The sequence below is a fragment of the Zootoca vivipara genome, chromosome 15 (assembly GCF_963506605.1).
Source record: "Zootoca vivipara chromosome 15, rZooViv1.1, whole genome shotgun sequence".
Classification (NCBI taxonomy): domain Eukaryota; kingdom Metazoa; phylum Chordata; class Lepidosauria; order Squamata; family Lacertidae; genus Zootoca; species Zootoca vivipara.
In genome coordinates, this window is record NC_083290.1 from 33,464,980 (window position 1) to 33,489,140 (window position 24,161).

The window sequence follows — 24,161 nt, forward strand, 5'->3', positions numbered from 1 at the left end:
GAACCCTTATCAAAACCTTTTACAGTGGTACCTTGATTCTCAAACTTAATCCATTCCAGAAGTCTGTTCCAAAACCAAAGCGTTCCAAAACCAAGGTGTGCTTTCCCATAGAAAATAATGCAAAACTGATTAATCCGTTCCAGACTTTTATAAACAACCCCTAAAACAGCAATTAAACATGAATTTTACTATCTAACGAGACCATTGAGCCATAAAATGAAAACAATAAACAATGTGCTGCAGTCACACAATCAATCAGTAGCTGAACTGGGTTCCGCACAGTCACAGAAACGAAACAAAAAAGCCGCAAAAACAAAAACGCAAAATAAATAGCAAAACCAGACGGGGCCGGCCCTAAGGCAAGGCTGGGTGGTGCAATGCGCCAGGGCGCCGGGCTGCCAGGGGGCGCCACGCTGTGCCTGCGACAGCCGCACTGCGCCTGCCAGACAGCCCGGCCACCCTCTCGCTCACCCTGCTCCTTGCCTCCCTCCCTCCCACCTGCCGCGGGTTTGGTCCCACCTGCCTGGCGGGTCGGGTCGGGGGCATGAGGAGGACAAGAGGCCGGGCGCTGCGTGGCACCCCCCCCCAGCAGAGGCCTCCGCGCAGTAGAAGGCTGTGCTGGCACCCCGGAGGACAACCAGGCAGCCCGGCCCACCTGCTGCAGTGCCCCTAAGCCTGGCCCACCCTCAGCGCCCGGCCCGCCCATGCCATGTCCCTCCTCTGCATCCGTGGTGAGTTGGGGGGGGGCGGCGGCGGAGGGACCTTTGTGCCACTGCGCTCGATGCGGTTAAGACGGGCATGAAACCAGACAGACCTCAGCGTAACACTCCAAATGGAAGTGTGGCACTCAAAATGGAAGTGTGGCACTCAAATCGGAAGCGTAACACTCAAACCTGAGCACGTTTGGTTTCCGAAAAAGTTCGCAAACTGGAACACTGTTTAGGTTCCAAGTAGTTTGAGAACCAAGGTGTTTGAGAACCAAGGTGCCATTGTACTAGGGCTGCAACCTTTAACTAACTGGTTAGGGACATAGGAAGCGACCTTAACGTTAAAGCAAACCATGTCTCTCCCACACAGGAGAGGAAGGTACAGGCAGGCTTGAGGGAACCTGAAGGTTTGCAAAAGTACAAAAAAGTCTCTCTAGAAAAAACGCAGGAGGAGGAGGCTCCTAAAAAGTCCTTTATGTACTCAATGACATGGCATATTTAGGGTCTGAGAGGGAAAAGAACAACACATGAGAGCCAGGTGGGGAATGGAATGGGATGGAGCAGCTGCTAAGGGATCAAAAGACTTATAGAGTAGATAACAGAGAGAACCACTTCTTTGTCTCGATAGGTTATTTCCTGGCTCATGCTGAGAAGCTATTTTCAAACGTTCCCAGGGTTGGAAGTGACAAATGTTAATAAGAAATCAGTGGAGAAATCCAGTATCTTTATGTAGCTGGGCTTAGGCCTTTTCCCCTCAAAAAAATGGCAACCCATGATCTAACAGTGTAACTGAATGCATTTTTTTGCATAAATAAGTGCCACTGATATCAAGGGGCTCCTAGAGAAGCATGCATGAGCCTGCAACCTGCAACAGGTTAGGAAGAGGGAAAGTGGAGTGCGTTCTCTCCCTGCCACGCTTCTCTCAAAAGTGGGCACCTGCTCATCTTACACACATTTGAAGTTTGCACACAGATGGTATAGTCCAGGTGTGGGGGATTTCTGGCCCTCTGGATTTTGCTGAACTACAACTCCCACAATCCCTAGCCAATGGCCATGCTTCCTGGGGCTGATGGGAGCTGCAGTTCAGCAACGTCTGGAGGATAACAGGCTCCCCCACACCTGCCCTAGACAGCCACGTTTTGCATTTTATCTCATGTTTACGTTTCCCCCTCTGCAGTCACCAGGGCAGAGGCTTCACACACACCTGAAGAGACGGGTTCTACTACTCCATAAGAAAGGCAGCGTGGTGGAGTGGTTAGAGGTTTGGACTACTAGGACATGGGAGATGGGGGTTCAAATCTCCCCTCAGCTATGGAGGTTGTTGGGTGACCTTGAGGCAGTCACTGCCTCTCAGCCTAAAGCGCCTCACAGGGTTGTTGTGCGAATAAAGTGAGGAAGAGGGGAGCCATGCATGCCTCATTGAGCTCCTTGAAGCAAAGGTGGGGTATAATAATAATAATAATAATAATAATAATAATAATAGCTTATGGATCTTCCATGATCGAATTCAAGGCACTGAACACACATGCATACCTTCCAACATTTCTCTGATGAAAAAGGGACATCCTATTCAACAACAACAACAACAACAACAACAACAATATTTATACCCTGCCCATCTGACTGTGTTGCCCAAGCCACTCTGGGCAGCTTCCAACATATATAAAAAAACATTAAAAAGTTTAAACCTAAAAAACCCTTCCCTGTACAGCGTTGCCTTCAGGTGCCTTCTAAGGGTTGTATAGCTACTTATCTCCTTGACTTGGGGGTTTGCATAACTTCATACCCTCCAACATTTCTCTGATTAAAATAGGGGCGTCCTAAGGAAAAGCGGGACATTCTGGGATCGAATGAGAAACTGGGATGGCTTCTGTAAATCCAGGACTGTCCCTAGAAAATAGGGACTACTGGAGGGTCTTAGTCTGCAGGCGACCTCCCCTCTAAGAGCTTGCCAGATCCATATTTGCTTAGCTTCAGTAAGGTCACTCCATCATGTGTCTTCATACTATGCCCTGGGACCAATACAACTATTAATATTTGAGGCACCGCCCTCTAGGTTCTTTTTCTGGTGTCTGATCTGATATAAATTGGGCACTTGCTAGAGACCTGTGGAATTGGCCATTATATGTCGAGCTGGGTACTGTTTGTTCTTGATTGTGTTTCTATGGCACAAAGAGCTCTCTAATGCCAACCGGGCTGCCTGTCTCTTTAAGTATTTAAAGGGTGTTAGAAGCGAGGGGAGTTGCTGTAAAACAAGCTGGGGAAAGAGAGAGAGAGAGAAATTAAAAAGCAAGAGAAGAACTGGAGCTCCCTGAGTAGGTCTGATAGGCTCCCCAGCTGAGAGTAAGTGGGTTACGTAGGCAATAAGCTGCTCAACTTCAGCACCTACGAAAAGATCTGTTCTGGAGGCAGCAGGGATAAAAAGCAAGTTCTCGTAAGTGGAGAAGGAAACGGATCTTCCCAGGGTGTATCTACCTCCTGTTGGCTGGGGAACTCTTAATCAGATTGGCATCCACGATGGACTGCTGTAATGTACGTACACACCTGTACATTATTATTATTATTATTATTATTATTATTATTATTATTATTATTTATGGAATGCGCAAAGAAAAATCATACTAGAATGTAGTAAGCTGGTGGGGAAAGATTGAAGTTGAGGTCATAGCTGTCAAGTTCCCCCCTTTTTAAAGGGAAATTCCCTTATGCTGAATAGGCTTCCTCGCGAGAAAAGGGAAAACTTGACAGCTATGCAAGCTGCGGTGCAGCACTCAGGTTGTTTTGTTCGTTTTTATTGCTGAACTGTTATGAATGGCAGTCTGTGATCAAGTGCTGAGCTGTCTCTGAATCTACTCTCATATTGATATGGCGCAGGGGGAGGGGGGAACACGCCCACCTTTTCTTTAGGGTCTTTTCTTTAAGGTCTTTCCTTTAGGGTCTGAAAGATCCCCGCTCTGGGATGGTTGTGGACGAGGCAAGCAGCCATGGCACACCATGTACCTGAACCCTGTGACATTTTGGAATCTCCCCCCCCCCCCCGTCTGATGGATAGGAAATTTTACCAGCTGCCCTGAGCCTATTTAATAACTTTAAATTAGATGCAGTGCATTGGCTTTTTTATCGCAATCTTTTAAATAAAAGGAGTCTGCTTTTTGAACCCTTTAAGTTGGCTGCTCTGCACGGCACAGCGATTTCTAGTTGCCAGAAAGCTAAGCATGGAAATAGCAATAACAGGACCAGAAGAACTGTTAGTTTCTGTGTGGGAGTTTGCTGCTTATTTCTGCTCCTGTACTGGGGAGAAAAAGAGATGAGGGGAAATAATGGCTCTTTTATATATATATAAAGGGGCTGAGAAAGAAGAACAAGCAGCAACCGCTGACTAAATTCACAGATCAGGATTTTTCTTTTTCCCCCCACCCTTTTGAAAGAAACACACTAAAACAATGAACTTTGGACTGCTGGAAGTCTTAAATCGGATTTGCGCTTTTGGGTGGTAAAAGCATTTGAAGGCTGGCAGCGCTGGGTAGAACATGCATATTTTGCAAGCTCCCCCCCCCCCCCGGGATTCCTTCATTTTTCAACCTTTGGAGCAAGGGTAGCCAACATTGTTCCCTTCTAATGTTGGTTTTCTGGCTCCCATAAGCTCCAGCCAGCATGACCAGCAAGGCAAGTTGTGGTGGAACACTCTGTTGGCTACCCTTGATTGCGAGACTAATCTACACACAGAAATAAGTGCTGTTGGTATGTTCACACGTTCTGTTGGCAAAGGGGCTAAGGCAGCGAAGGGGAACATGTGGCCAATCATTGACCGTGTTGGCTGCAGGGGCCACAGATTCCCTCATCCCTAGCTTAAGGAACTACAAACAATACTGGAAATATGCCCATGATAATTTCCTGCTTATTAGGACTCCTTTGAGGAGGGCTACGTTCAAATTTTCTAAGTGTGGGTTGGTAGTTGTGCAGGATTCAGTTCCATTCCCAGGGGTTGGAGAAGTCTAAAATAACCGAGTGGTTGGGTGAATGCATCTTGATGCCATTAGTTAAAAGGTAAAGGACCCCTGACCATTAGGTCCAGTCGTGACCGACCCTGGGGTTGCGCACTCATCTCACATTATTGGCCAAGGGAGCCAGCGTATAGTTTCCAGGTCATGTGGCCAGCATGACAAAGCCGCTTCTGGCAAACCAGAGCAGCACACGGAAACGCCGTTTACCTTCCCACTGTAGCGGTTCCTATTTATCTACTTGCATTTTTATGTGCTTTCGAACTGCTAGGTTGGCAGGAGCTGGGACCAAGCAACGGGAGCTCACCCCGCCACAGGGATTCGAACCGCTGACCTTCTGATCAGCAAGCCCTAGGCTCAGTGGTTTAACACATCCAGATAAATGCCTGTGCATTGGAACTGTGAAGAAGATACGTCTGGCTACTTCGCCAACTGTTGATAACATATTCTTGGGCAATATTGGGTGGGCAAATATGTTTCTCTGTTATATCTTTAACCGGAAAGGACAAACATGCTCTTGGCTTTTAATTCACTGCATAATCAATGGATATGGCATTTATCTGAGTGGAGAAGGGTGTTCAGCATTTTTTAACAGTGGAGAAGGTGGGTGATGCCAGTTTGAGGTTTCGGGGGGCCCTTGAACAAGGTATGTTCCTGTTGGCTTCGTTCCTTCGTAGAATCATGGAGCTAAACAGGACCTCAAAGATCATCTAGGCCAGGAAATCTGCTGCCACGGCTTCTCTGATTGGTGGTAATACATCACCTGCTTTAAAAAGTCTGAAGTAAGAGATTTCTGATGCAATCTTATTTATTACATTTATATATACATATGTATATGGGACAGGGACCCAGGTGGCGCTGTGGGTTAAACCACAGAGTCTAGGGCTTGCTGATCAGAAGGTCGGCGGTTCGAATCCCTGCAATGGGGTGAGCTCCCATCGCTTGGTCCAGCTCCTGCCAACCTAGAAGTTCGAAAGCATGTCAAAGTACAAGTAGATAAATAGGTACCACTCTGGCAGGAAGGTCAACGACGTTTCTGTGTGCTGCTTTGGTTTGCCAGAAGCAGCTTTGTCATGCTGGCCACATGACCTGGAAGCTGTACGCCGGCTCCCTTGGCCAATAACACGAGATGAGTATCGCAACCCCAGAGTTGGTCACAACTGGACCTAATGGTCAGGGGTCCTTTTACCTTTATATACCACATTTTTTTTTCTTCCAAGCAGCTCAAGGTGGTGTATATGGTTCTCCCCCCCCCCATTTAATCCTCACAACAACGCTGTGAGGTAGGTTAGGCAAAGACACAGTGACTGGCCCAAGGCTGCCTAGTGGGGATTTGAACCCTGCTCTCCAGGTCCTTAGTTCAACACTCTAACCATTAAGGGTGGGGAGCCATGGGGTTGGTACTCTCTATCTTGCCTTTGGTAATTCCCCCAGGGCTACCTCCACCCTTGCTCTCACACTCCTTTGCCAGAGGCTAATCTACACTAGAGCCTCGCTTCACACCCTTTTGGGTGTTTTTACCTGACTGGAATATGCTTCTGAACTCTGGCAATGCTTCTTGCTTGCCTGGATAGAGGAGAGAGGGGTGTGTGTGAAGAAACCAGCCTACTATGCAAAAAGGTGGTAAAACTTGCATTTGTTGCTCCACCTGCTTTTGCCTCTGGCCCCAGCCCACACTGCCATGTGGCCCCCAGAAGCTTGCAATGAATGGAATGTGGCCCTCAGGGTGGAAAAGCTTCTCCACCCCTGTGCTGCAGCTCATGCTATGAAATTCTCCCTGTTGTTTCATTGAAATCCCCTTTGTTGTGAATGGAATGTGTTGGTTCAAGTCCTGCCTTCTGGATCAATGGAAAATCAATTTGATCTATCATCATGACAGCCCTTCAGGTATCTGAAGGGAGCCACAACATCACCCACCTCTTAGCTGTCTTCCCCGGGGAAAACACGCACTCATTCCACCTTAATTCATTGCACTTGGTCTCTAGGTCCCTTCACCAGCATTGCCACTCTTCTGCTATGGACACAATACAGTCCTTACTACCATCCCCTCCCAGAGAGAGAAATGACAAAGTGTATATATGGCTATCTTACATTGGCTCCCAGTATGTATCCGAGCACAATTCAAGGTGTTGGTGCTGACATTTAAAGCCCTAATGGCCTCAGCCCAGTATACCCGAAGGAGCGTCTCCGCCGCCATTGTTCAGCCCAGACACTGAGGTCCAGCTCTGAGGGCCTTCTGGCAGTTCCCCTCACTGCAAGAAGTGAGGTTACAGGGAACCAGGCAGAGGGCCTTTTTGGGTAGTGGCGCCCGCCCTGTGGAACGCCCTCCCATCAGATGTCAAGGAAATAATCAACTACCTGACTTATAGAAGACATCTGAAGGCAGTCCTGTTTAGGGAAGTTTTTAATGTTTGATGTTTTAGCGTGTTTTTAATAATCTGTTGGGAGTCACCCAAAGTGGCTGGGGAAACCCAGCCAGATGGGTGGGATAACAACAACAACAACAACAACAACAACAACAACAACAACAACAACTCTCCCCTTTTCTAAGCTCTTCTTGCTGCTTGCTTGGAAGAGGGAGTGTGAGCAAGCAGCAACAGGAGAAGTAGCAGCAGGGAGACGAATTGGGAGTGGGCCCCTAACCGTGGGGGGTGGGTTGTGCATCGTAGATGCTCAACCACGCAGATTCCTTAGGCTGGTCCTGGGTATGTGGCTTATGACGAGAACCTTGTTATTAGAATGGGAATGTTGTAAGCATGTCCCCATCGTCACCTGTCAGTTACTAAGGCAGGGATGGGGGACTTATCATTGAGCTCTCATCAGCCCCAAAGCAGCATGGCCAGTAGTCAGGAATGATGGGAGCTGGAGTCCAACCACATCTAGAGGAGCACACATTCCCTATCCTTGTGCTGGGAGCATATGCAACTGCACATCCCACAACACTGGCTAGTGTTCACATACCCCACTCTATGTGGGGCTACTTTTGAAGGTGACCCGGAAACTACAATTAATCCAGAATGCAGCAGCAAGACTGGTGGCTGGCTGCTGAGACCACATAACACCAGTCCTGAAATACCTACATTGGCTCCAGTATGTTTCCAAGCACAATTCAAAGTGTTGGTGCTGACCTTTAAGGCATTAAAAGGCCTCGTCCCAGTATACCTGAAGGAGCATCTCCACCCCCATTGTTCCGAGGGCCTTCTGGCAGTTTCCTCCCTGCGAGAAGTGAGGTTACAGGGAACCACGCAAAGGTCCTTCTCAGTAGTGGCACCCACCCTGCGGAACGCCCTCCCACCAGATGTCAAGGAAATAAAACAACTACCTGACTTTTAGAAGACATCTGAAGGCAGGCCTGTTTAGGGAAGTTTTTAATGTTTGGTGTTTTATCGCGTTTAGGGATGTGAAAAACTATAGCAACCTTTCCCCAAGCTGCTATGGTTTGGAATCCCTAGTCCCTGGTCCTGTTGGCTGGGGCTGATGGAAGTTGCCTTCCAACCACACCTGGAGGGCAGCAGGTTGGAAAAGGCTTCTCCAAAGGTTATTGGACTTGCAAGGTAAAATGAGAGTTGAGTCCCCATCGACTGAAACCCATCAGCGTCAAGAGGAAGCCTGGATTTCTTCTAACAGCCTGACCCAGAAATTCTCCCACGTCTGCAGAGCTAGATGGGGAAAGGACGCAATATGCTCACTTAGAGCTTTTGTTGGAATTTCCCCGTGATCCTATTTGCCAAGCCAGGGGGTGTCAGTGCCTGTGTGTTGGCAGCTCCCAAGGGACTTGGGTTGGTTTTCAGCAACTTCAATTAGAAGATGGCTGGCGGAGTCGCATTTCGTTGCATGAAGTGGGACTTGTCTGCAGAAAGCAAAACTTTGTGCCACCTTCTTTGCTTATTTATATATTTGTCTGCCTGCATTCACTGTCAGGGTGTGTGGGCTGCTGGGGTGCCTTATTTGTGGAGGCAGCCTTCCAATTTGAAGGGAGCGCAGCTACTTTTCTTCAGCATGAACATATTACCAAAAGAAAAGGAGAGGGAGGAATTTGGGGATATGGTTTACAATGAACAACAACAACAAAAGTTTAAATTAACCTGCGCCAAAAAGACCCAAAGCCTTTCTCTGAGGTATTATAGGTATAGATATACCAAAAGATTTGAGGACATTATTTATGTATGCAGCCACGGCCACAAGAATGTTATCAGCCCAATGCTGGAAAGGAGATAATATACCGTCAAAAATGGAATGGCAGACAAAATTATTTGAGTACGCTGAGATGGCAAGACTAATGGGGAAAGTTAGGAATCATGACGACCAAAAATTCATCACAGAATGGGACAAATGCAGACAATCCTTAAAAGATCACTATGAACATCTGAAATCTTTGGCAGGCCTTGAATGATTCCTGCAATGTGACATAACTTATGGACATACTGGATAAATATGCACTAGATGTTATTCAATATGCAGTTAATATAGAATTGTAGAGGACCCACGTTCGGGTGGAGGGAAGTCTTAATACTTTTTTACATAATTTTATTTCATTTTCAACATTTAAGTATTTTCTTCTTATGTATATCTCTGATGGAGAATGATAATTGTGATGTATACTATATATAAAAAAACCCCAATAAGGATTAGATGCAAAAAAAGGAGGGTGAGAAAGATGGGTGGTTAGGGGTTAAGTTCTAATAGAGCCTTTAAGAAGGAACCTCAAAGCAGGACCACTTAACTCAGCTGCTCTCCTCCCTTAAGCACACTGGCACAGATCCAAACGATGCATTCCACAATGTGCCACCAGCAGAGAACAGGTGTGAAGGGCTGGTATTGCTGGGATCCCGACAAGGCCCACATCTGAGCAAGTGGGGACATCTGTTCATCCCCACCCCCCACCCCCAAGCCCTCTGGCCCTGCTGCTGCTCTGCCTTCCCTCTGCTGCCTATCACTTGCCTCCCTTCTCCAAGCATGTAAGCCAGGAGGGCTAGCATAGGGCTCTTCTGATATCTTTGATAGTGATGTCCACATGATGGGACTTCACTGAATGCCCACTGTTGGGGGGATGTGTGGCTGCAAGGAGGGCAGCTCAGGACCTTCCTGGAGGCATCAGCTGAGTTGTGGTGAGCAAGTTGATGCCCATCTGTCTGTCTCTCTTTTGCAAAGGATTGCCAACTGTCCAGGAAAAAACTGTTGTGTCCTATTCCTATTCCTTCAAGGGGTTCGCTCTGCATAAATCAGCTGCTATATATCATCAGCCTAATTTCTGCACCTAGCTCAGTATTGTTTTTTTTCTGACCAGCAGTGACTCTCTCCAGGGTCTGGGGTGAAGACAAAACCTTTCACACCATCTGCTACTCGATCCTTTTAAACTGGAGATGCCAGAAATCGAATCAGAGTGTGGCTTTGTCCCTGAGCTGCAGTCCTTTCCCTATAGATGCCACCCATGCATGGCAGCTCCTTCCTTATCCTACACGATGATTCCAGTTTTCAGAGTAGATTTATCGCAAACAAAATGCAACCGATTGACAGGCAGAGATTTGGAGAAAATGTTCCCAGTGTACAGCTTCATTGGCTGGATTTCTTGTTGTCTCGGTTATTAAAGGAAAGGGAGCAAAAAAACACAACAAAACCCACAACCTTGCACACGCAGCACACATGTAAAGCACATTTTCTCCCCTCCTGGGAATTGTAGTTTGTTAAGGGTGCTGGGAACTGTAGCTCTGTTGGGGGGGGGGGCTAAAATACAGTCCCCATGATTCTGTGCTGTTACTACAGGGGAGTCAGTGCAGTTGAAAGAAGCCATCAGGTGAGTCTCAACAAAAGGGCAGATCAACATGGAGGCATTTAGGGGGATCAGGTGGGAAGACGAGTTTTGTCTTTGAGTTCCGAACAGCAAGTGCTTCTGGCGGGTTGACCTTTCTGCACTGAGACGTGCCCCATGCATTTCCTAGAAATATCGTTGCTGGCATTCTCATCCCACTCCATCTGCCCTTATTTCCCTGTATCTCATCATTAGCTGTGACCAGGCACGGAGTCAGCCTCTGGCCTCCTTGGGAAGCTGCTAGGGGTCAAGACTCCCTGGCACGGCCCACTGTCGCCAACACCTCTTGTCCGGGTCCACAAGCCATATGTCTAATTTCCTGGAGTGAACTTGACATCATGTCTCTCCAGGGCATTAGTGTCGTGGAATTCTACTCAATATTGATCCAGAGTAGAACTCCAGTGTGTAGTTAGCAGAGTAAAAACTTAAAACACGTTGCAGAATTCCCAAAAGATAGACCAGAGGCAATTAATATTTCATCCAGCAGAGCTTTACTGCTATTGAAGACAAATGAGCACAACGGTCACAAATCCAATACATTCAGGATTGGCCCTGTCCATAAGAAATCCAGTTGTAGCAGACTTAACTTAAATTTACAATAGCTTCTACTAAGTCTAAGCCTTAACACTAAGCATACTGTGTACCAGGGCCGGCTCTAAGGCAAGCCCTGGTGGCGCAGGGCGGCGGGCCGCCAGGGGGGTGCCGCGCGGCTGCGCCCACCCGCCCACCGCGGTGAGAAACGGGACGGGGGGGAGTCGCCAGAGCGATCATCGCACCACGGCGCCCGGGCGCCCGATATGCTTAAGACGGCCCTGCTGTGTACAGAACACCACACCGGGTGGAAAGAGAGATAAGAAAGAGTGAAACCCAGGCTCCTTCTGGCCTTACTATTATAGTCAGCATGACCTTGACAGAGGAGATCCCAGAACCAGTTTAGACCAGCTATACTCAGCTTCTCTGAAGGAACAACCCAAATATCATGAACCTTCTGCTTGTTTCTTTCACACACACAAGCTTCCAGAACCCTCTTGAATTAATTAGAACAGGAAAGATCTCTACACATGAGAACAATACTTTCTGCACCAAGAAATGCAAACTGATAATTAGTCCCCATACACTCGCACAGGAGGCTGCCTTATAACAAGTCAGACTATTGGGTAAGTCTAGCTCAGTAATTATCCACACGTACTGGCAGAAGCTTTCCTGGGTTTCAGACAGGAAGTCTTTCCCAAATCAACCCAGACTTGCCAGGATTAAACCTGTGACCTTCAGCGTGCAAAGCAGATGCTATAGCACACTGAGCCATTCCACAAAATGTGGGGAATTGTGACCGAGTGTTACAGACCCTCCAAGTGTCCCTATTTTCCAGGAACAGTCATGGATTTACAGAAGCTATCCCGGTTTCTGATTTGATCCCAGAATGTCCCACTTTTCCTTAGGAATGTCCACTTTCCTTTCTTTTCATCGGAGAAATGTTGGAGGGTATGGAGTTATGCAATGCCCGAGCCAAGGAGATACAACCTTTAGAAGACATCTGAAGGCAGCTCTGTATAGGGAAGTTTTTGTTAATGTTTAGGGTTTTATTATGTTTTTATATGTGTTGGAAGCTGCCCAGAGTGGCTGGGGCAATCCAGTCACATGGACAGGGTATAAATAATTGTAATTACATTAATTATCTTACTTATAATTATTATGGAATAGGATGTCCCTACTTTCACCTGAGAAAGAGTATGGTGTTATAGCCAGCTTTCCTTACTAAGTAAGACATTTCTGGGACAAGGGCCTGCAGAGAAATGAATGTCAGGGGCAATGAGATTATCCAATCTGGAAAGTTTTTCATGAAAGTATGACAGCAGAGGTGTATGTGAACATATATCGTTTAAAGCCATCTATAAAAAGAATGCCCACAAAGCTTCTGTACGAACAGAGGTCTAAATGCCATCTTTCCATGAATGAGTCTGGCCATGGGCAATGTATTCTTAAAAAAAGGTTTGGCATCCATGCCACATGAACACACCTAGAACTGCCATGACAGTTTCTGGGTGGGTAAGAAGTGTGCAGAAAATTGAGTGAGGTGGGTGGTCTCGGCAGGGTGGGGGGGATACATCAATAAATTAATTTGAGCTGACTTTATATAGGGACAATTTGAGAGGCCAACAAATGGGAGCTGTTGAAGAAGAATAGGACGGATGTGGAGAAGGATCTGTTGGGAAATTAACCAGGAGTAAATGAATTGAAGAGGAACAGATCTGGGGGGGGGGGTGCAAATTAATTGTAGAATTTATCCGAAGATATGTATGGGAAATTAGTTGGTTTGTCTTCTCTCCTGTGACATTTAAATTCTAGATTTGCATCTGCACATATCAATTAGTCTGTGCAATGTTAATGCAAATGTCTGTCTCCGGGCTTGTCTGTTGAATCTTTTAAGAACCTAGCAACGCCCCAATTCCGCTTATCAGATTAGTCCAAGAGGGCCCATTCTGTATCAGTTAACTATCAAGTAACATTGCACTGTTGAAAAACAGAGAGAAAGTCTTTAAATTATGTATCAAGGTTATTCTAGGGCAGGGACAGCCAATGCGGCGACTAGGGATTGGGCAGAAAATTGATTCAGTTTGTACCTAAAGGCAAATTTCCTGATTTGCACTTCCTGAAACAAAGCGCAAACCGAAAAGTGGTCATCCTATGGGGTGGGGGGTTCTGGGAAATTAAAATGGTAATTAGACCAAGCCCACCACCTTGAGCTTCTCAGAGTGCTGTCCCACAAGTCCACAAGTACTAGTTAACAGGGTGGGAGCAACACCAGTGGTCATTTTGCACAGGGCCCCCTCAAACCTGTTGCCGGTGCTGATCACCACATTTTGCCACAGTGAATGCCATAAGTTAATTACCGTGTTTTCCCTTTTTTAATACGTACTCAGAAAGTAAGCCATGGCAGGGTTTTTATGCATTCGCGAAATATTAGACATACCTCGAAAATAAGACGTACCATGTTGTAGAGCCTCGGAGAGGCTTGAGACCAGATGGGAGGGGGTGCATGAATTGAGCGCGCCACCAGGCGAGCCACGCTGGGAGCCTCCCCGCTCTTCCCAGGACTTTTTTCCACTCGGGCCAAGCGCCCAGACAGGGAAACCTCTCGGCGTCGGGAGCCCTGCTGGCCCCCTCCGCGCCGCCAGAACATTGTGGGCTGCATGGCCCAAGGCAGAGCAGCGGCCGGAGGTCCGCTGGCCCTTCTGCGCCGCCAGAACATTGTGGGCTGCATGGCCCAAGGCAGAGCGGTGGCCGGAGGTCCGCTGACCCTTCCGCGCCGCCGGGGCGACTGACGGCGGCGGGAGCCCTGCTGGCCCCTTCCGCGCCGCCAGAACATTGTGGGCTGCATGGCCCAAGGCAGAGCGGCGGCCAGAGGTCCGCTGGCCCTTCCGCGCCGCCGGGGCGACTGACGGCGGCGGGAGCCCTGCTGGCCCCTTCCGCGCCGCCAGAACATTGTGGGCTGCATGGCCCAAGGCAGAGCGGCGGCCGGAGGTCCGCTGGCCCTTCCGCGCCGCCAGAACATTGTGGGCTGCATGGCCCAAGGCAGAGCGGCGGCCAGAGGTCCGCTGGCCCTTCCGCGCCGCCGGGGCGACTGACGGCGGCGGGAGCCCTGCTGGCCCCTTCCGCGCCGCCAGAACATTGTGGGCTGCATGGCCCAAGGCAGAGCGGCGGCCGGAGGTCCGCTGGCCCTTCCGCGCCGCCGGGGCGACTGACGGCAGCGGGAGCCGCGCTGCCGGAACGTTGTGGGCTGCATGGCCCAAGGCAGAGGGGCGGCGGGGCGACTGACGGTGGCGGGAGCCCTGCTGGCCCCTTCCGCCTTCCGTGAGCAACAAAAAGAAAGCGAGCCAGCCAGCCAAGAGCTTGCGATCGCTCCTCCAGACCACTCCGCCGAGAGCCTCCGGCCTCTCGAGCGGCGATGCTCGGGCGCCCAAATGGGAAGAAAGACCCCCCTCACCAGATTCTGAGCGCTCCCTGCTCCCCGGCGGATCGGGCAAAACCTGGCGCGCAGCGCAGGCGCGGGACGGAAGGCGCGATCCAGCCATTTAAAGCTGTGGCCGCTGCTGCTTTTTAGCCCCCTCCAGCTGTTTGCCAGTTTTCTGCGTCTTTTTTGTGGTGTGTGAGGAGCGCTGCCATCAGGCTGCGCTCCGGCCACCTTTCTAACCTCCCCCCCCCAGTTGTTTGGTAGCTTTTGTGGCGCATGAGGAGTGCTGCCATTGGGACGCGCTCCGAGCTTTTTTCTACCCCACCCCCCCAGCGGTCTGGCCGGCTTCTCCTGCCTTCGCAGAGTGCTGCCAGCCCAGCAGCAGCAACGCCGGTCGCGGCAGGAGGAGGCAGGAACCATACTAAGACACCCCCTGAAAATAAGCCATAGGCTTATTTTCTTGAGTAAAAAAATTATAAGACGGTGTCTTAAAATGTGGGAAACACGGTATGTGCTCTATAGACAGTTACTGTATTGGCCCGAATATAAGCCGCACCCGCAATTAAGCCACACCTTTAAAATTCAAGGGGGGGGGAGAGGAAAAAAAAGAAAATACCTGAATATAAGCCGCTCCCTTAAAATTGGGTTACAGGCTGAAAGTGGCTGCAGTTGGTAGAATTGTAATTCCAAGCCCATTTAAGCCTTTGATCTTGCAAGCCCGCAAAAGTTACCGTACAATCGCTAAAATAGCAAATTGCTATTCAATTACTATGATTCCGCAGGCACTCACACCCGTAAATGGCAAATGTAGAAGAAAATTCTACGGATACTGGAGAGGACCTGCAAGTGGGTTAAAAAACACCTGTTCGTAGCACCATCAATGCAAATAAAAAAACCAATACTGCAGTGTAGAATACGGGGAAAGCGATGAATGACTTTAGAATTAATTGCACAACAGTCTCAAGGTCGCATATCGGCAATAAAACTTTTTTTGTTCTGTTTTACCGTATGTCTGTTTCAGCGGCAGTATCGTAAAAGCAAATTTTTTTCAGGTCGTGAATTTAAGCTGCATGCTAACTTTTCAGTCAGAATTTGGAAGAAAAAAAATGTATGGCTTATATTCTCCTGTCGTGAATCATCTGCTAATCAATAGACCCCCCTCCTGTCCCACTTGTCTTGTCTCAGGATGCAGCAAACAGCTGGACCGTACATCATTTGCTAGGATAAAAAATAGCAGTTTTATGTGATGTCTGTCCACCTCCTCTCCTGCACAAGCAGAGCAAAGTTGTTCATAATCGGACGAGGCTTTCTGAGCATCAAAAATGGAAGCCCACTCAGGGGTTGTAAATCGCAGGGGTGTTAAGAATGATGGTCACCCCGCCAAAAGGAGATGGGCTTATGTAACCATTCCCAGCAATGTAATGTTAATGCGCCAAACGCATGCTGGAGAAAAACGTGATATAACACAGCCAATGCTTACTATGTGGCATGGTTCATTTTAAGTGCACCTCAAAATAGCTTCCAGAAAATTCAAGCCTTCAACAATTTGATGAGTTTAAAATAAAACCAAAATAAAACAAATGAGAGGTTTAAAACATGAGCAGGTTTTAAGGGTGGCAGATCATTTATGCTGCTACAGTGCCGTCAAAGTAATAGGACTTACAGTAGTGTATGATCACATTTATAAGCATACAATGCTGATTTGAAGTGTTGCATTTTGTACAGCATTCTTTGTTTCTGTGAGTCGCTGTCAGACTAACACAGAACACTTCTTAAGATGCCTTGGGTGGATGGCGAGAAAAAGCATCATGTTTATCTCTAAATGCTTGTATGCCATGTGTATCAAGGCAATAATAATAATAATAATAATAATAATAATAATAATAATAATGCCCCACCCTAGCCACTCTGGGAGGCCTACAACAAAATATTAAAAATACGATAAAACATATAACATTAAAAACTTCCCTAAATAGGGCTGCCTTCAGATGTCTTCTAAAAGTCAGGTAGTTTATTTCTTTGACATCTGATGGGAGGGCATTTCACAGGGCGGGCGCCACTACCGAGAAGGCCCTCTGCCTGGTTCCCTGTAACTTCTCGCAGTGAGGGAACTGCCAGAAGGCCCTTGGCTCTGGACCTCTATGTCCAGGTTGAACAATGGGGGTGGAGACACTCCTTCAGGTACACAGGGCCAAGGCCGTTTCGGGCTTTAAAGGTCAGCACCAACACTTTGAATTATGCTCGGAAACGTACTGGGGGCAAATGTAGGTCTTTTTAGACCGGTGTTATGTGGTCTCAGCGGCCCCTCCCAGTCACCAGTCTAGCTGCCGCATTCTGGATTAGTTGGAGTTTCCAGGTCACTTCCCTGAATTTTGCAGCGCTGTTCTCCAGCCAACTTATGTGTAGAAAACTTCACATAGTAAAGTGTGCGTAAAAATGCATGTAATAGTCAAAATAACATTTTTAAATGTGCTACTGGTATATTAATGAAGATTGCTTTGTGACACTGTATATGCTAGGCAAAATTGCATACAAAAATTCTCCGATGCCTTTTTGTGGCAACTTTAAAAAAATAAAAATGAGCAGAATGATGTAGAAATGTGGGGGGAAATAAGCTACTGAGTGAAACCCAAATTAGTATGTTTAGCCATTTTTTTAATAAGGTAGCTTCCCAAGTTCCTGTGTTCCTAACGTGTCTTGGTAGATAGAGGGATCAGCTTTAAGGATTTAAAGATGGGACTGGGATGATCATAATCACTTGTGACCCTTGCAGAACTAGAAATTAAGTGGTTTACGGGAACACCTTGTACACTACAGTTATATGATGCCCTATTTATTATGTTGCTACTGTAGAATTCAGCGAAACCCTAAGAGATGCCATTCAGCTCTGTGTAATTCAGCAGTCTGTTATTAGCCTAGGAAATGAAGACTCTGGAGGTGTTTATGATTCAACACTGTTTGCATGTTGCAATGGAAAGCATTTTGAGGAAGTCATCTATTCCCCTGCTGTGTGTCGACCCCAAGAAATAGATTCCTTAGAGTAGGAGAATCAAAAGGAAACACATATTCACACAACACATAGATAAATGATGACATTTGCTACTGTAAGATATGGTGATGGCCTCCAACTTAGCTTTAAAAGTGGGGTGAGACAAATTGATTGAGGACAAGTCTACCAATGACTACTTGTCATGATGGCTGTTTATTGCCTTCAGGATCAGAGGCGTCCTTGCTGATCAGAAGGTCTTCGGTTTGAATCCCCGTGATGGGGTGTTCTCCCGTTGCTCGGTCCCAGCTCCTGCCCACCTAGCAGTTCGAAAGCACATCCAAGTGCAAGTAGATAAATAGGTACCACTCTGGCGGGAAGGTAAACGGCGTTTCCGTGCACTGCTCTGGTTCATCAGAAGCGGCTTAGTCATGCTGGCCACATGACCCGGAAAAACTGCAGACAAACGTTGGCTCCCTTGGCCAGTAAAGCGAGATGAGCGCACAACCCCAGAGTCGTCTGTGACTGGACCTAATGGTCAGGACCTTTACCTCTACCTTTAATGTCATCAGCTTCTGTTTCTGGGCTTCCCAGAAGTGGTTGACCACGGTGACAGCCTCTATAGCAGCAGCAGGAGCCACCCAGTGAGGACTTCCTAGACTTGGTGGCACTAACATTTAGCTGCTTCAACAGCCAGGAGATTCAGCTACAAAATGGCATTTGTTGGAACATAGAGTACAAGGCGGGGGGTGGGGGGGGCGACAACGGGACTTAACACACACCTTGTACTGCCATAACAACATTTGCATCTGAAGAAGTGTGCATGCACACGAAAGCTTATACCAAGATGATGACTGTGATATGATCTTCTGCTGATGTTTTATTTTGAAAATTTTTCATCATCTATGTGTTTTATATTTGTATGGGCTTATAGCCGTAAATCAATCAATTAATCAATCAATCTTATTATACCAAGAACAAACTTAGTTGGTCTCTAAAGTGCTACTGGATATATTTTTTATATTTTTTAAAATATATTTCAACATTTGTATCACTGTCTGTTTAAAGGTAAAAGGACACCTGACTGTTAGGTCCAGTCGTGGATGACTCTGGGGTTGTGGCATTCATCTCTCTTTACTGGCCGAGGGAGCTGGCGTACAGTTTCTGGGTCATGTGGCCAGCATGACTAAGCCACTTTTGGCGAACCAGAGCAGCGCACGGAAACACTGTTTACCTTTCTGCTGGAGTGGTACCTATTTATCCACTTGCACTTTGATGTGCTTTCGAATTGCTAGGTGGGCAGGAGCAGGGACCGAGCAACGAGAGCTCACCCCATTGCGGGGGTTCCAACTGCCGACCTTCTGATTGGCAAGCCCAAGAGGCTCAGTGGTTTAGACCACAGAGCCAACCACGTTTAATTGTGTTTTAAATATATTGTAAGGCATCTCTAGAACTTCTGTTCATAGGTGGGGTATAAATATTCATTAATACATTAATAAAATATAGAAAACATTCTGGATTAGTTGTAGTTTTGATCTATTTTTAATCCACTAAAAACTAAACAAAAAAAGAGAGAAAATTGTCTGGGCCATATGATGTCAGGGTGTGACCTGCCCATGCTTGTGGGTCCTGTTCACCTTGTAGCTGGGGGTCAGAGACATAAAACCACTTTGGCAAAGAGGTTAAAACTTCAAGCTAGATCTCAGGCTCAAATCCTTGCTCACCTTTGATGCTTGCTGGGTGACCTTGATCAATCACCATTTCCCCTTTAGCTTACCTCACAATGCTGTTGGAAGGATAACTTAGGGGGGAGGTTGAAAGAAGAAGTAATCTCTTTAAAAAGAGGTTTGGACACTAAAGCTGTAAAAAAATAAATAATGTTCTGTGCTTCCTTCTGATGTCTGTGGATAAATGGAAGGTCCCAAAGTTGCAAAGTCTAATTATACGGGCTTCTATTCAATTGATCGCCTGCCAGAATCCTGACAATAATACCGATAAAACAGTAATGGTGATTCAATTGTGGGCAGGAAAAAAAGACTACAATTGTGTTATTGTGTGTAAGAATGGCAGAAATCTAATCTTTTAGAACAGGAAACATTTTTCCTATGCAGCTAGGCAACACTCTGTGCATAGAATACATTCCTCCACCACTCAGCCAAAAAGGCAGCTTCGGATCAATTAAATCTTTAGGACAGATTGAAGCCAGCAAGACACTTTTCTTTAAAAGGCATAGTTCTATTTTAGCACCATGAGAGCTCTAGGAACAGCACTGGAGGTGTGTTGGGGGGGGAGTGCCATTTCATAGACAATGCTCAGGTGTATGCAATATATATTCAGCAATGAATATCACATGTGTGCGAGTTAGCATGGCTGGCTGTCAGAAACTCAAATCTGGCAGGTAACCAATTATCCCATTATGGTGTTTTAGCTTCTTTGGCAGAATCGCTTCTTTACCCTCTCTCCCAGATGAGGCGTAATGTGAGTCACAATTTGGGGCGATGAGCCTTCCTAGATGACTACACAAAGAGGGGGGGAGAGAAGGAGGCTATGTTTTTTATTTCTAAAATGTGTTTTTTGTGCAACTCCTCCGATCCAGTGGCAGTAGGGCTAGTGTTATATAATCTGATTCCTGAGAATGAATATAAGGGGAGGCTGGGCTAGGCTGTTCCATATGTCCCACCTTTTCACAGGTGAAAACAGGGAAACAGTTATAAATACAACACGACGCAGCACCCAATGTTTATATTGTGGCTCGCTACTCAAGGCATATGTTCACACATGCATCATTATACATTGCTAAAGCTTCCCCCTTTGCTTGTTCTACTTGGTCCTGGCTGTCAGTGGTTACTAGCCATGATGTAAAAGGTAAAAGGAGACATGGGCCTAAACCACTGAGCCTCTTGGGCTTGCCGATCAGAAGGTTGGTGGTTCAAATCCCCGCTCCAGTTGCTCTGTCCCAGCTCCTGCTAACTTAGCAGTTTGAAAGCATGCCAGTGCAAGCAGATAAAAAGGTAATGCTGTGACGGGAAGGTAAACAGCATTTCTGTGCACTCTGGTTTCCGTCACAGTGTTCTGTTGCGCCAGAAGCGGTTTAGTCCTGCTGGCCACATGACTCGCAAAGCTGTCTGTGGACAAATGCCAGCTCCCTCGGCCGGAAAGCAAGATGAGTGCTGCACCCCATAGTCGCCTTTGACTGGACTTAACCACCCAGAGGTCCTTTACCTTTACCTTTACTGGCCATGATGTCTATTTTCTGTCGTAGGCAGTATACAGTAATACCCTCCAACATTACTCCAATGCAAATAGGGACGACCTACTTCCTCCTCCTCCTCCTCCTCCTCCTCCTCCTCCTCCTCCTCCTCCTCCTCCTCCTCCTCCTCCTCCTCCCACTCTGGGTGGCTTCCAACATATATAAAAACATAACAAAACATCAACAAAAGCTTCCTTCAGGTGTCTTCTAAAGGTTGTATAATTACTTATCTCCTTGGCTTTGGAGTCACATAACTCCAACATTTCTCCAACAGAAGCAGATACCTCCTACCATACCATCCAACATTTCTCAGCAGAAAATAGGGACATCCCAAGGAAAAGCTGGACGTTCCAGGATCAAATCAGAAACTGGGATGACTTCTGTGAATCTGGGATAGTCCCCGGAACATAGGGGCACTTGGAGGATCTGTGGCATGCCTCTGAATATCAATTGTTGGGAACCACATCTGCACTCAGGTCCTGCTTGTGGGTTTCCCAGAGGTGTCTAGTTGGCCACTGTGAGAACAGGATGCTGAACTAGATGGGCAACTACCCTTATCCAGTAGGGTAGCTCATCTTCTGTCTGCATCTACTCTGCAATAGTAACCTGCCGTCCAGTGAGGAGTCTGGTGTTCTGGTTGGGCAGTCCCTTAACACATCATCAAAAAGGAGGCACAGATTTGCATGAAATTTGCATATGTACAGATGCAATGCTAGAAATCACAATGATAAATTATATCAATCAAAGTAAAAGGTACCCCTGACCATTGGGTCCAGTCACGGACGACTGGGGTTGCGAGCTCATCTCGCTCTATAGACCGAGGGAGCCAGCGTTTGTCTGCAGACAGTTTTTCTGGGTCATGACTAAGCATGACTAAGCCGCTTCTGGCGAACCAGAGCAGCGCATGGAAACACCGTTTACCTTCCTGCCGGAGCGGTACCTATTTATCTACTTGCACTTGACGTGCTTTCGAACTGCTACGGTAGGTTGGCAGGAGCTGGAACTGAGCAACGGGAGCTCACCTCATCGTGGGGATTCAAACCACTGACCTTCCGATCGGCAAGCCCTAGGCTCTGTGGTTTAGACCACAGCGCCTCCCACGTCCCTTACATATCAATCAAACAATCAAATCTTTATTACAGTCATAGACCAGCATAAGTAGGGTGGGGGTACAATCATTTAAAATCTGTAAACCATTTTGGAAAGCTAAAAAGTATTAAAACAGAAGGTAAATCTAAAAGACTACAAGAAGCTAAAATAATCTAAAAGAAGGTTTAGGAGCATTAAACAGATGGGGAAGAGCATAAAAGGTTAGTATATAAAAAACTATAGCTATCAATTTAGAGAGCACTCTGATATGAGTGTTCATTAAATCTAGTTTGTGGCACAGGTCGTCCATCACCTGTGCAGAATCTGGCAGCATTGTATGTTGTAGCAGGGTTGGTATCTGAAAGCAGTAGGGAGGTATAGAATTGTCCGGCCCTAGGTACTTATGGAGTAGTGGGGAGGGGAGGCTAATACAAATGTCTCTATAATATAGGCACTGGAGAAGCACATACTCTATTGTTTCTATTTGTCCAGAGTCACAGAGGCATTGTCTCTCTGAGTAAGCCATTGACCTTCAATGACAGCCGAGGGGAGGGCATGACATTATTTAGATATGCCTTCAAGGGAGGCAGAGTACCTGGTGGATTCATTGGTGATAAAAGTTGGGGTCCTGGCTAGATCCAATTGGCGCTCTGTGTCCGCTACACGTTGTTTAATGAGTGCTTTGGCCTGATTGTATCGCATGCTGAGTAAAAGACCTGGAGAGAATTTAAATCAGGCATCCCCAAACTTTGGCCCTCCAGATGTTTTGGACTACAATTCCCATCTTCCCCGACCACTGGTCATACCTGCCAAGTCCTGGACTGCAGAATCCAGGACCGGCAGCCGTGTGACATCGGAAGTTGCGTAGATGCAACTTCCGGTGTCGCTTTGCCCATCTATGGGCACAAAAAATGGCTGGTGCCAACACCGGAAGTCGCGTCTATGCACTTCTGGACATGCGTAGCTTTCGGCGCTGGCGCCGGCCATTTTCAGTGCCCATAGATGGGCAAAGCAGGGGGGAAAATGGTCGCTGGCAGGAGAATATAAGGGAGAATAACGGGAGACGAAGTGATACGGGGGACTGCCGCGAAACGGTATGAAAAAACGGAGGTTTCCCGGGGAAAACGGGGTACTTGGCAGCTATGCCACTGGTGCTGTTAGCTAGGGATCATGGGAGTTGCAGGCCTAAACATCTGGAGGGCCGCAGTTTGGGGATGCCTGATTTAAATTATATCTCACCTTAGTGAGGAAGACTATGGCCAGGGGACCTGCTGGCTGGCCTGAACAATCTACTATCCAGTTGTGGGTGAGCAGCTCAAAGTCTGCACCCTGCTCTCCCTTTTTATGGTATCTTGATCTTTGAACTAAACTTGGACCACAGAGCCATTCAAATGAGGAATGCTTTCTAATAGAGAACTGTTCTCCTTGGTCCTGGGATGAAGTCCTATACACTAGAATAACAGAATGTCTTTATGAGATATGACCCATTCAAAGGAATACAGTAAGCTGCTTTTCCCCCCTTTCCTTTCCTTTCCTTTCCTTTCCTTTCCTTTCCTTTCCTTTCCTTTCCTTTCCTTTCCTTTCCTTTCCTTTCCTTTCCTTTCCTGCTTTTCACCTCAATCTTGGCTGCCTCTTTTGTTTTGAAAGGAGAGAAAAAATACAATCTCACACTTGTCTGAGAAAACCACAACAAAGCCTAGTCATTTCCAACAAACCTATAGCTATTTGCAGTCTGAAGTTATGGTGGGTTGAAGTCAGCACCAAGCTGTAATTAAAGTTAGCACAAACAGCCCTTGATGAGAACTTCAGGGATAAATGAACATTGGTTAGTTGGTTGGTTTTGCTTTGAATAATATGACAAAAAGCAGCCATGGTCCAGACTGACATCAAACCCATATCTTGGAAAGCTGTCAGTTCATGCTGGCTCCTGAGACCAAGTAGCAGGTTTTTGTCTATGTTTGGATACAATTGGATGACATTTTGAATCAAGATGGTGATCTGAACTTTTCTTTTTCTTTTTTCATTTTTTATTGCCCCCCCCACCCCATAATTTTATCATTTTAACAACCATTTCAGACATTAAAGTACAAGGTTCTTTTGAATCTCCCTTCCTTCCTTCCCTCCATGGGTTCCATGTTTAAGATTAAATTTGCTGCATCTTTTACCATTATCCATCTGTTAATAACCATAATAATCATAAATAATTCCACATTACAAGTGTCCTTACATCCCTGCCAAAGATTTTAATTGTTTACAGTGGTCTTTTAAATAAATTACTCCAGTCTTTAGAAAATCCTTGATCTTCCTGGTTCCGGATCTTCCCCGTCAGTTTCGCCATCTCCGCATACTCCATCGGTTTCATCTGCC

At 46.9% G+C, this 24,161-nt stretch overlaps 1 protein-coding gene across 1 annotated transcript in view; it reads left to right on the forward strand.

The window, feature by feature from the left end:
* Nucleotides 1-2,876: 2,876 nt before the first annotated feature.
* Nucleotides 2,877-24,161, forward strand: part of NRGN (neurogranin) — a 47,813-nt gene continuing 26,528 nt past the window's right edge. Inside the window, exon 1 of the mRNA XM_035140203.2 lies at nt 2,877-3,239. Within this exon, the coding sequence (XP_034996094.1) occupies nt 3,225-3,239 (15 nt within the window). The 5' untranslated portion in view covers nt 2,877-3,224. The remainder of the gene's footprint in view (nt 3,240-24,161) is intronic.